This window comes from Petaurus breviceps, unplaced genomic scaffold, assembly GCF_028583685.1.
Source record: "Petaurus breviceps papuanus isolate PSGF00001 unplaced genomic scaffold, PetGlider_PUasm1.0 328, whole genome shotgun sequence".
Lineage (NCBI taxonomy): Eukaryota > Metazoa > Chordata > Mammalia > Diprotodontia > Petauridae > Petaurus > Petaurus breviceps.
Window position 1 is genome coordinate 120769 of NW_027186094.1, and position 13191 is coordinate 133959.

General features: G+C 39.4%; 1 protein-coding gene across 3 annotated transcripts in view; it reads left to right on the forward strand.

Moving 5' to 3' along the window:
• Window positions 1-10459, forward strand: part of LOC138167907 (zinc finger protein 420-like) — a 29469-nt gene extending 19010 nt beyond the window's left edge. For all 3 annotated transcript variants that reach the window (XM_069096876.1, XM_069096877.1, XM_069096875.1), the window contains one exon: window positions 1984-10459. In XM_069096876.1, coding sequence (XP_068952977.1) covers window positions 1984-4271 — 2288 coding nt within the window. In that variant the 3' untranslated portion in view covers window positions 4272-10459. The remainder of the gene's footprint in view (window positions 1-1983) is intronic.
• Window positions 10460-13191: the final 2732 nt, after the last annotated feature.

Consider the following 13191-nt stretch of genomic DNA (forward strand, 5'->3'; position numbering starts at 1 on the left):
CCCCCATAGCACTGTACTTCATTTTTCTGAGTAACTTATTTTTCTGGCTATAGTCCCAGGTCCTCTCCCTTCTGAAAAGTATATCCCAAGCTCCCCATCTCTTTATTGTGGTGGCTGCTAAATCCTGTATGATTCTGAATGTAGCTTCTTAGTACTTGAACTCTTTCTTTCTGATGGCTTGTGGTAATTTTCTTTGAAGTGGAAGCTCCATATTTTGGCTGTAATGTTTGTAGAAGTTTTCATTTTAGAGATTTTTTCACTGGGTAACTGGAGGATTGTTTCAATGTACATTTTTTCCCATTTCCATTTTTCCATTTAATATTCTGATTTCATTTTATTAAAAAAATACCTTTAACTCTTGCTTTACATCTTCCAGAATTCTATTTGAGCTTCTACCCAAGCTGTATTCCCAATAAGGCTTAACTTATAAATATTTTGGAGTCATATTCTCCTGGGTTTATGTCTTAAATGTCCCTGTCACCATAAGAACTTTTTATGGTGCTATTCTTTTTTTGTTTGTTCATTCTTCTAGCTTACTTCCTGAGTTCATCCTTTATGTTAGAGCGAGGCTATTGGCACTTTGTAGGGAAAGTCTAGATTGGTCCTTTTGCGGTTTCCTTGGAATATTGAGTGTTGTTTTATTGTAAGCTCTCAGAATCAGCTGAGATTAAGCATATACAAACTTTTAGTGTTCCCAAAGTGAACTGATTCAGAACAAAGTCTGATCATACCTGTTATTCTGAGCTCAGTGGGTTCTTGAACTGTGTTTGGGTCTAAGCAATAATAGACTGCTGCTAGACTTAGCCCCCATCAGCCAACTGGAAGCTCTACTGCTTCATGGTGACAAAATTTTAATCTTCCCTTTCATCTGAGATTCCTACCCAGGTTATTTCTCTGCAGGATTCAAATTGGTCTAGAAACTGGAACTGAAATCCTGCTCTGCCCCCAGGGTCTGAGTCACACTGTTTCTGCTTGCTTTTTGATTCATTCTTTGCTTGGTACACATCCTAGGAACTTCACTATTGTGGAATGCTACCCCTGGCCATAGACTGCTTCCTTTGTATTCCCTGGATCTGTGACCTGGGACTGGGTAATGACAGACAAAACTTTCAGTTAGCACTTGTTCCCACACCCTCCAGTGCCCTGGTATTAATATGGATCCTCTTGCCCTCGTTCACAGCTTCTTTCTTGAGCTGGAATGCTATGAGTGGTCATATTCCTGACCAGACATAACCACTAGTGAATGCAGACATCTCTATGTTGATTGACCTCAGATGGAAAGGACTCACTGACTTTTTCTTAGATTTTCCCATGAGGATTTGGGTTGGTGCATTTTTGAGATCTATTGGGAAGAAGTTTTTTTGTGGGTGGAGCTCACTGTATTTTTTCCTCCTTCTCTACCATTCTAGCTCTGCCTTGATCATGGTTATGATCTGTATCATCATCAACAGTTGGTAATAACATCTATAAATTAAATATTTTTTGCTGAGAACAACTTTATCCTCTTATGAATAGGTAACAGTGCAGTTTTAAAAAAAAGACCACAGGGATAGAAGACTAGAAAAGTATTATTATGTAGTGAAAAGAACTTTGGATTTGGAATCAGTGAAACTTGGTTTGAGTTCCAGATTTGAAACTTATTAACAGTGTGACTTTGGGTAAGTTACGGTTACTGTAAACTTCACTCTCATTTGCAAAGTTGTAGCTTCAAAGAAAAGTATTTTATAAGTTGTAATGATTGTAATACTTTAGGTAACATTTTGAAGTGTATAAAACACTTTCCTCACAATAAGCATACAAAAGTAAGATTATATTACTTGTCTAATTACTATCTTTTGAAATTTGAGAATTGTTTTTCTTCATGAATTTATAAAGGGCAGTAGGGGTAATATAGAATATTTAGATTTTTTTCCCCTTAAGATTAGGAGACTAAGCTTGAAACCAAGTTTATTATGGGGAACTGATATTTCTTCTTTCTTTCAGGTTGGGAGATCAGAACTGTAAACAAGAAGCCCACTCCAAAACTAGGTATTCCTATGGAAGAATCATCTCAGGAAAACATCACAACTGATTGTCCTTATTTCTCTAATTTGGGAGAATCCTGGGAATATGAAACCAAGTTAGAGGGGGAGAAGAGTGATGAGGAGAATACTCATCAAAGAAAGATCATCCAAAGGAAACCATACAGTCAATTGAGAAGCCATGAATATAATAAATATGGTAAAATCTTTGCCATGAGGCCAATTCTTTTTCCACGACAGAGGGTCCTCATAGGAAAGAATCTTCCCAAATGTGATACACATAGAAAGGAATTTACACTCTATTCTGACCTAAGAAAATATAATGAAATCTGTTCAAAAGCAACATTTCATAAGTATAATATAATAAGAAAGTATTTCAGTTATCATTCAGATCTTACTGAAAATCACAGAATGTATACTGGAAAGAAACATGAATGTGGGAAAGCCACATTATGGAAGAAAAATCTTACTCAACAACAGAGAATTTATACTATACAGAAAACTTATGCACATATTGAATGTGGGAAAGCCTATAAGGGGACACAACTTACTCAACATTTCAAAATTCTTATTGGAGAGAAATTTTATAAATGCAGAGAATGTGGAAAAACTTTCCAAGAGAATATACACTTCACTTGCCATCAGAAAATTCATACTAGAGAGAAACCCTACATATGTAATCGATGTTCTCCCAATAAGAAAATTCACACTGGAGAAAAACTTCATAAGTATAATGAATGTAGAAAGGCCTTTCACCAGAACACCAAACTTACTACATCTCAAAAAATTCATTCTGTAGAGAAACATGATTCCAATGAATGTAGGACAACTTTCAACCAGAATTCACATCTTATTCCACATCTGAAGATTCATAATGCAGAAAAACTTTATGAATGCAATAAATGTGGGAAGACCTTGAATTATAATTCATCTCTTGCTTCTCATTGCAGAGCTCATAATAGAGAAAAACCTTATGGGTGTATTGAATGTGGAAAAGCCTTTGGTAAAAGGACACAGCTTATTCAGCATTGGAGAATTCATACTGGAGAGAAACCTTATGACTGTAATGGATGTGGAAAGGCATTCCGTCAGAACTCACAGCTTATTAGACATCAGAAAATTCATACAGGAGAGAAAGCTTTTGAATGTGATGTATGTGGGAGAGCTTTCTACCAGAAATCACAGCTTACTTACCATCAGAGAATTCATACTGGAGAAAAACCTTATGAATGTAATGAATGTGGTAAGACCTTCTATAAGAGCACTGAACTTACCCAACATCACAGAATCCATACTAGTGAGAAACCCTTTGAATGTCATGAATGTGGCATGGCTTTTCATCTGAGTACTGGACTTAGTCGCCATCAAAAAATCCATACTGGGGAAAAGCCTTATGAATGTAATGAATGTGGAAAGGCCTTCTGCCAGAGAGCAGAACTTACTATACATTATAGAATTCATACAGGAGAGAAACCCTATGTGTGTAATGAGTGTGGAAAGGCCTTCTACCATAGCTCACAACTAACTCGACATCAGAAAATTCATACAGGAGAGAAACCTTATAAATGTAATGAATGCGTAAAGGCTTTCCGCCAGAGTTCAGAGCTTAAACGACATCAGAAAATTCATACAGGAGAAAAACCTTTTGAATGTGATGAATGTGGGAGAGCCTTCTGCCGGAGATCACAGCTTACATACCATAAGAGAATTCATACTGGAGAAAAACCTTATGAATGTAATGAATGTGGTAAGGCCTTCTGTCAGAGTACAGAGCTTACCCAACATCATAGAATTCATACTAGTGAGAAACCTTTCAAATGTCATGAATGTGGTATGGCTTTCTACCTCAGTGCTGTACTTACTCGCCATCAGAAAATCCATACAGGAGAAAAATGTTATAAATGCAGTGAATGTGGGAAGGCTTTCTGCCAGAAAGCAGAACTTACTGTACATTATAGAATTCATACAGGAGAGAAACCTTATGTATGCAATGAATGTGGGATGGCTTTCAGACAGAGCTCACAACTGACTCCACATCTCAGAATTCATACAGGAGAGAAACCTTATAAATGTAATGAATGTGGAAAGGCCTTCAATCGCAATTCATCCCTTGTTTCCCATCACAGAATTCATACTGGAGAGAAGCCTTATGAATGCAATAAATGTGGGAAGGCTTTTCGCCAGAGTACAGGCCTTACTCGACATCAGAGAATTCATATTACAGAAAAATCTTATGAATGTAATGATTAAAGGAAAGCTTTCCTCCAAAGTAATCATGTCACTTATCATTGGGTCAGTATAAAATGAAGACTTATGAATGTAGCAACCTTTTATTTTTTTAATTAAAAAAAATCTAATGCTACATTTCGACATGACATTCCCTAACAAAAATCCTCTAGGAAGTTTTTTGCTTGTTAACAGAAAGGATTAGTGTTCAATTTGCCTTTGATAGTATAGTAGTGATGTTCATCATTGTATTTGACCAGAGCTTTGTTGCCTCATACTCCTGACTTCATTAACATTCTTATAATCATTGTGGATGTTGTATTTGGCTGTTTCCATTACTTTGCAATGCTTCATATGAGTCTTTCCCCATGTATAAATTTTTTTTTTTAGTACATATATATATTTGAGGATTTGATTTTAAAACTTTGAATTCCAGATTCATTCCCTTCGTCCCTTGTCACCCACCCTTACTGGGAAGATAAGCAGTTCAGTATAGGTTGTACATGTGGCTAATGCAAAACAATAACATAGATGTATTGTGAAAGACTGACTATATTTCCCTCCCTCCTATCCCACCTCCTACTTGTTCTATTCTCTACTTTGATCCCGTCCCTTTTCTTTTTTTTTTTTTAAGCAATCCGGGTTAAGTAACTTGCTTAAGGTTACACGGCCAATTATTTCTGGGTGTGGTGCTGAGTATCTGAGCCCAGATTTGATCCAGGTCATCCTGACACTGGAGCCAGTGTTCTTACTCGCTGAGCCACCTGGCCACCCCTGATCCCGTCCCTTTTCAAAAGTGGGAGCTTCCAACTTCCCCCCAGCCGGGCTGCCCTCCCTTCCATCATCCCCTCTCTCATCTCCTCCCCCCTCTACTCTCCTGTAGGGTGAGATACCCTATTTAATGTGTATGTCATTCCCTCCCTGAGCCAAATTCAATGAGAATAAGGTTGACCCATTCCCTTTTGCCTTCCTATTCTTCCCCTCCATTGTACCTATTTTCCCTTGCCTCTTCTATATGAGATAGTTTACCCCATTCTGTCTCTCCCCATCTCCTCTCATTATATTCCTCTCTCACCTCTTAATTTCACCTTTTAAGTATCATTTCTTCCTGTTAAATTGGTCCTGTGCCCTCTATGTATACCTGTAAACATATATACACACATTCACATATGTATTCATATGCCCATATACCCTCAAATATAGACATATATTTCTATTCCCTTCAACTAATGAGAAAAGTTTCATAACTTAGAATCATTGTTTTTCCATGTAAGAATGTTAATTGTTCAACTCTGATAAGTTCCTTGTGAATTCTTTTCCCTGTTTACCTTATCATGCTTCTCTTGCTTCTTGTATCTGAATGTCACATTTTCTATTCAACTCTGTTTTTTTTTTTTCATCAAGAATGCTTGAAAGTCCTCTATTCCACTGAATGACCATATTTTCTCCCGAAACATGATAGTCAGTTTTGCTGGGTAGGTGACTCTTGGTTTTAATACCAGCTCCTCTGACCTCCAGAATATCAATTCCAAGCCCTTCGATACCTCAGTGTAGAAGCTGCCAGATCCTGTGTTGTCCTGATTGTGTTTCCACAATATTCAAATTGTTTCTTCCTGGCTGCTTGTAATATTCTCTCCTGAATCTGGGAATTCCAGAACCTGGCTACAATATTCCTAGGAGTTTTCTTTTTGGGATCTTTTTCAGGAGGTGATTGGTGGATTCTTTCAACCTCTATTTTGCTCTCTGGTACTAAAACATCAGGGCAGTTTTCTTTGAGAAGTTCCTGGAGGGTGATTTCTAGGTTCTTTCTTTGATCATGGCTTTCAGGTAGTCCAATAATTTTTAAATTATCTCTCCTGGATCTATTTTCCAGGTCAGTAGTTTTTCCCATGAGATATTTCACATTGCCTTCTATTCTTTCATTTGTTTGGATCTGTTTAACAGCATCTTGATTTCTCATAAAGTCATTAGCTTCCACTTGCTCCAATCTAATTCTGAAGCAATGATTCTCCTCATTGAGCTTTTTAGATTCTTTTTCCATCTGGCAAATTCGGCTTTTTAAGGCATTCTTCTCCTCATTGCCTTTTTGAGCCTCTTTTGCCATTTGAGTTAATCTGTTTTTTAAGGTTTGATTTTCCTCGGTCAGGCTGTTGACTCTCATTTCATAATTTTCTTGCATTGTTCTCATTTCTTTTCCCAATTTTTCCTCCACTTCTCTTATCTGCTTCTTAAGGTCCTCTATCGCCTGTAACCAGCTTGTATTTTCCTTTGAAGCTTTTGGTGCAGGAGTTTTGACTTCATTGTCTTCTTCCTGTTCTATGCTTTGCTCCTTTTATCCCCAAAATAGGAATCTAATGCTGGAATCTTCTGTCTGCTTTGTTTCCTTTGCCTGGTCATGTAGCCCCTCAGTCACTTGACCCCTGGGCTTTTTGCCACAGTAGGACTCTGCCACCAGACAGGGGAGCTTTTGTCCCAAACGCTGGGGTTTCTCAGCTGCCAGAGGTATTGGATGGGTGTCCTCTCTGAGATCTCCACATGCTCTGGCAAGCTGGACACACACCCCAGGACCTCCACCCTAGACTGCAATCCAGATCCAGGCAGGTTAAAGCAAGAGCGATTGGTCCCCCTACACTGTGCAGGCCAGGACCTGAAGCTGCCACATATTGCTGGCTGGCTGTGCCGGTATCTCAGCAGCTTCTCGCCCTAGGGGCAAAAGCCATGTACTCCCACTTACTGGGTCCCAAAGTCCAGACTGCACTGACCTCTCACTTTGTCCTTTGCATCTATGTCTTGATAAATCTGGAAACAGCCACAGGTGCTGCTGATCTGGAGTGCCTCCGGCTGCAGCTGGTCATGCTCGTCCTGGGGCTGAAGCCTCAGCCTGGGGCTGGGCTGGGCTCCCAGAGTGCTGGGTTGGCCGATTCCTGCCAGCCTGCTGGACTGTCCTCTGTGGGAGGTTAGCTTCTCTGTGTCATTCTGTGGGTTCTGCAGCTCCAAAGTTTGTTTAGAGTCCCCTTTTTACATGGATTGGGGAAGGTGGAAGACAGAGCAGTGGGGAAGTCTTGCTTCTACTCCGCCATCTTGACTCTGCCCCTTCCCATGTGTAATGTTAATGGAATAGAAAGATCTTCCCCATCCATTAATAGTCCTGTGGGACTTGCTTTGAGTCACATGGGGCTGTGATACAACCTGAGTGACATGGGGCCTGGGTCACATGGAGTTGAGTAGGAGGAGCTTACCCAATGGAATTTTAACTGAAATAGAATGTTGGGGAGAGAGATAGAGCTGAGTGTGAGCGGCAGAGCAGGGAGTAGAGAGGCACAGGCTCAGAGAGAGAAGCAGCCTGAGTGGGATGAGGGAGGAACTAGTCTAAGGAAACCTGTTTGTAGGGAGGCCTAACAAATAAGAATGCCTAAGATGTCGGTGCCCCCTGGTATTGGGGGGGATGATGATCCATCCCATGTGAAATATGACCCCCTGGTATTCTAATCCAAATAAATACTTTGGTTTTGCATTTAACAAAGAGTTTTATTATATTTTGTGAATTTACCCTAGAAATATGTCAGCATCATCATAGCAGATGCTACAGGTATTGCATTGACATTACATTTGGTGACAAAGAGGATGGGATCACAAAATATGAAACCTCTACATAGAGATAGGAAGGCTCTAGGGAAGAAAATAGGTATCCCAGCATAGGAGGATTTATCTTATTCCTCCCTGGCAAGAGAATGGACTAAAAGCACAGAACTTTGTGAAAACCGGGAATGGAGGCTACAGAAGGAAAAGTCAATAGACTTAGAAAGATGTTTGAAAGGAATACCAATAGAACTAGGGAAAAGAATGGTAGCTATATGTAGAAGAAGATGGGCATTGTTAATATGTTGTCATATTATATATAAAAGTAGAGAGAAATTGCTGGATAAAGTTCAGTTGGAAAAAGAGATAGCTGATTTGCATGAGCTTTCTATGCCATAGCATCAGAACTTTACTTTAGAAGGTCTAAGTAAAAAGTATCAAGTGGTAGGAGAAAAGGCAGCTGTGAAAGTAGTTTGGAAAAAGAAGAGAAAAGATAATACAAAAGAAGGTGCGTACAACCCTTGCATGTGCAGGGCCTGACTGGGACCCAGACGACGAAGAGAAAGAGGAAGCACATTCAGATCAGAAGGATTCTAGAGATGTGGACACATGTCCAATGATAGGAAGCAGGGAAACCAGGGAGGTCACACAGTATTTAAGGAATTAACTGAGGATTCTGCTCAGCTGGAGGTCACAGGTAATTTAAGCCATTTCACTCCCCAAAACGGGAGAATCACTAGTATCCTGGATGGTGAGCATCAGTGACAAAAGGGCTGGAGAAGTACAGACAGATAACAGATTGTTTGAAATTCAGAGGTATTAGTCAGAATCCCTTTATATGACAAGTTTTTAGGGATTACCCTATTCAAGGAGGTAATAATGAAACTGATTTGTTACCTTTAGATGCTGAAGGATGCGATAAACAGTATCCCACTGACTATGTGGCCTGGTGGAGATGGACCCTGGTATTCACTTAGAGACTATGAGAAAGTTAAAGGAAGAGGTAATGAAAACCACGATCATAGTCAGAGATGCAGATGCCTATCACAGCACTCCCAAAAGTTCCTCATAGAAATAAAGTAGTGAAGACTGCTCCTCCTGCTTACAAACACATAATTCTGACTCTACTAATTAGGGAAATAGGGCACTCTCTCTCAGAGGTGTTGGATAAAATTGAACAGTTAGATAGCTTAGGGGAATGGGGAAAAGACAAATTTCCTCAAGGGAGAAGAGAAAACAGCCAGCAGATTGAAAGTCAGAATAGAGTAACAAAGAAAGAAATATTTACTGCTTTATTGAGAGCAGGATAGATTATGGAAGAATAGATGGTATACCAACTAGTGAGCTATATAAGATATACCAGGAAAAGGGACTTAATATTAGATGGAATAGGGAAGTAAGAACTGCCCCCTACAAATCCACCTGAAATGTTGTATCCAAGTTTGTTATATCTGCAGGGAGAATAGGAAATTGGCCAATCCCCAGCTCAGATTAAAGAAGTACATAGAAGGGATTACAGAACCCGTTATCCTTTTAGGCATATGCTGCAAGAATGGATCAACCACTGTAACTATGGCATTAATGGGTACTGGGGCAGAGGCCTTTCTTATAAATGGAAACCCTTATAAATTTAAACATGGAACTCTTACTACCATCACAGGACTGGGAGGAGCTGAAATACTAGCCAGATAAGGTAAACTAAGGATGAAAATCGGGCAATTTCCTAAGAAAGAATATATGGTGGTAACTGTACCCATGCTTGACTATATCATTGGAATAGATATATTGAGAGTTATGACCTTAAATCTGTCCGAGAGGAGATACCAATTTGCAGTAAGGAAGATAGGAATTAATGTAGTTCTGGTTGGTAAAATAAAAATGAACCCAGTCACTTTACCTGAACCTTCTGAAGTAATTACTTTAAAGCAGTATCACATAACAATGAAACTGCCAATACTATAAAGGAATATGTTGAGGCAGGAGTGTTAGTCCGTACAAGTACTCAATGGAATAATCCTGTCTGGCCAGTAAGAAAGTCACATGAGACATGGAGAATGACAGTGGACTATAGACAACTGAATAAGGTGACTGCCCCTTTGTATGCTGTAGTTCCAGATATCATTACCTTAATAGAAAGGTTCCAGAAATATGATTGGACTTGGTACACAGCTGTCGATTCAGCCAATGCTTTCTTTACTATCGCAATAGATTCTAAATAATGGGACCAGTTTGCTTTCATTTGGCAGGGCAGTCAATATCCTTTCAACCACTTGCCACAAGGATATCTGCATAGCCCTATTATTTGTCATAGGATTGTGGCTGAACATTTTGATGAATTAGAACTTCCTGCTATACAGCTTACCCTACACAGAAAGTATTATGATACAAAGAAGAAAATGTAGAAGATGGGGGCGGCCAGGTAGCACAGCGAGTAAGAGCACCGGCTCCAGTGTTGAGAAGACCTGGAGATCGAATCCTGGGCTCAGACACTTAGCACCCACCCAGAAACACCTGGTCGTGTAAACTTGAGCAAGTTACTTAACCCCAATTGCTTAGGGGCGGCCAGGTGGCTCAGCGAGTAAGAGCACTGGCTCCAGTGTCAGGATGACCTGGATCAAATCCGGGCTCAGATACTTAGCACCACACCCTGTAATGCGAATGTAAATTTTAAAGATCTTCCCTGCCCCTAGGCTAAAGTGCACCAGAAGCCTGGGGAGGGAGGCTTGTTTTTCAGTAGATACTTTTTGATTGGCCAGTGGGTCAATAAGGTTGTTACATTCTCTGAGCCAGGAGAAGGCTATATAAGCCCTGATGTGTAGCTTTGTTTTGGGACTCACTTTGAGAAGTGTTCTGTGATTTGATCTGAATTCTGGGAAGCCGTTGTTGAGAGTCCCCCGGCTTTGAAAAACCCAGAATGTGGAAACCCAGATGTTGACTGGGTATGGATGTAATGGTTGGACAGTTTGGAAAGCTGTCTACTTGATGTTTCTGTCTTGATAATTATGCCTGTATACTTTGAGGTTCAGAGTGCTGACCTTTTATCCTGAACAAGGTAAACAATATATGTCTGACTGATTAAAGTAAGCTTGTTAACCCATTTTGAGTTGCTTTCCTTTAACAAAGCAGATCCAAGAACCTGTGGTAGCTGCAAACCCTGAGGACGCTTGGGGTGCTTGCTGCTACACACCCAGAAATAACTGGCCGTGTAACCTTGAGCAAGTTACTTAACCCCGATTGCTTTAAAAAAAAAATGTAGAAGATGTGGAGAAGAGTTTGATGCTTTTAATTGAGCATATGAAAAGCAAAGAGTGGGAAGTTAACCCAGCAAAGGTCCAAAGACCAGGTCAAATAGTAAAATTCTTAGGCATACTATGGAATAAGGGCTGCAAGAGATTCTCCCACAAGCCCAACAAAAGATTCAGGATTTTCCTAGCTCTACAAATAAGAAAGACACCCAAAAGTTTATAGGATTGTTTGGATATTGGAGACACCACATACTGCATTTAGGGCAGATTCTGAAATCCTTATATAAGGTTATTAGAATTTGATTGGGGACTTGAACAAAGTTTCTGAAGAAGCCAAGGATGCTTTGTAGTTGGCCCAAGATTTATGGCCTATGCAAAGTGGTCCACTGGAATTATAAGTGACTGTATAGGATGACTATGCAAACTGGAGTTTATGGCAAAAACAGCAAAGCCAAAATGTACCCTTAGGATTTTGGTCTAGGAAACTCCCTTCATCTGGAGTTCAATATGCCCCTTTTGAAAAGCAGTTGTTAGCTGCATACTGGGCCTTAGTAGAGACCAAATGATTGACTCTGGGTCATGAAGTAATATTAAGGCCTGGAATACCGATTATAACCAGGGTGATGAATACAGAATTGGACAAGAACAAGAGACTAGCATAATTAAGTGGAAATGGTACATTCAAAATAGATCTAAAACAGTAAAAAATGGAGTTTCTGTTTTACATGAATAGCACAGATAACTACTGAGGGAAATGATAAATGCCCTGAACCAAAGCAATAGTTAGTACAGCCCTTGGTAAAATGTAATGAGGGATATGATGGATTAACTGAAGAACAAAAGAAACATGTATGGTTTACTGTTGGGACAGAAAAATACTTGGGCCATAAAAGATTTTGGAAAGTGGTAGCCTATAGCCCATGTACTATGTGGACTTTGGAAAGTGCTAGGACAGGTAGAAGTAATCTATATGCTGAATTATGGCAGTACACCAAGCTACTAAAACAGAACAAGGAGGACAGTGTCACATATTTACTGATTTGTGGTCTGTACTTAATGAGTTAGCTACAGGGATGCCCATGTGGAAAAAAACAAAGTTGGGAAATTCATGGTAAACAAGTCTGGGGTAAAGAATTATGGGAAGATATATGGGACATGTCTTTGGTTATTAATTTGTCAGTTTTTCATGCAGATGCTCACATAGCCCTCACCACACCATAACATGAGTACAATCCACATGCAAAGGCTTTTGAGGCAAGTTTCTTTGATAAAGGTTTCAACTCTCAAATATATAGAGAAATGAGTCAGATTTTATGGGAGAAAAGAGCCATTCCTCAATTGATAAATGATAAAAAAAATATGAAGTTAATTTTCAGATGAAGTAATCAGAGTTGTCTATAGCTATGTGAGAAACTGTTCTAAATCACTATTGATTAGAGAAATGTAAATTAAAACAATTTGAGGTACTACCTCACACCTATTAGATTGGCTAATAGGATAGGAAAAATAACAAATGTTGGAAGAGATGTGGGAAAATTGTGATACTAATACACTGTTGGTGGAGTTGTGAACTGATTCAACCATTATGTAGAACAATTGTGAATTATGCACAAAAGCCTATGAAGCCATGACTTTGACTTGCAAATACTACTCCTAGGTCTGTATCCAAAAAGAGTTAAAAAAAAAAAAAAAGGAAAAGAAAGGACCTATATGTACAAAAGTATTTATAGAAGCTCTTTTCTGGCAGTAAAGAACTGGAAATTGAGGGGATGTCCATCAGTTGGGGAATGGCTGAACAAGTTGTGGTATATGATTGTGATGGAATGCTATTGTCCTATAAGAAATGATAAGCAGGATGCTCTCAGGAAAACCTGGAAAGACTTCCATGAACTGATGCAGAATGAAATGAGCAGAACAAGGACAGCACTGTATATAGGGAGAGCAACAGTGATGATCAATGATCATCACACACTACGAACCATGGATGACTTGCCTATTCTCAGCAATATGATGATCCTAGACAATTCTGAAGGGCTTATGATAAAAAATGCCACCCATCCCTGGAGAAAGGACTGATGACCTGAATACAGATCTAAGCATCGTTTTTTAAAATTTTGATC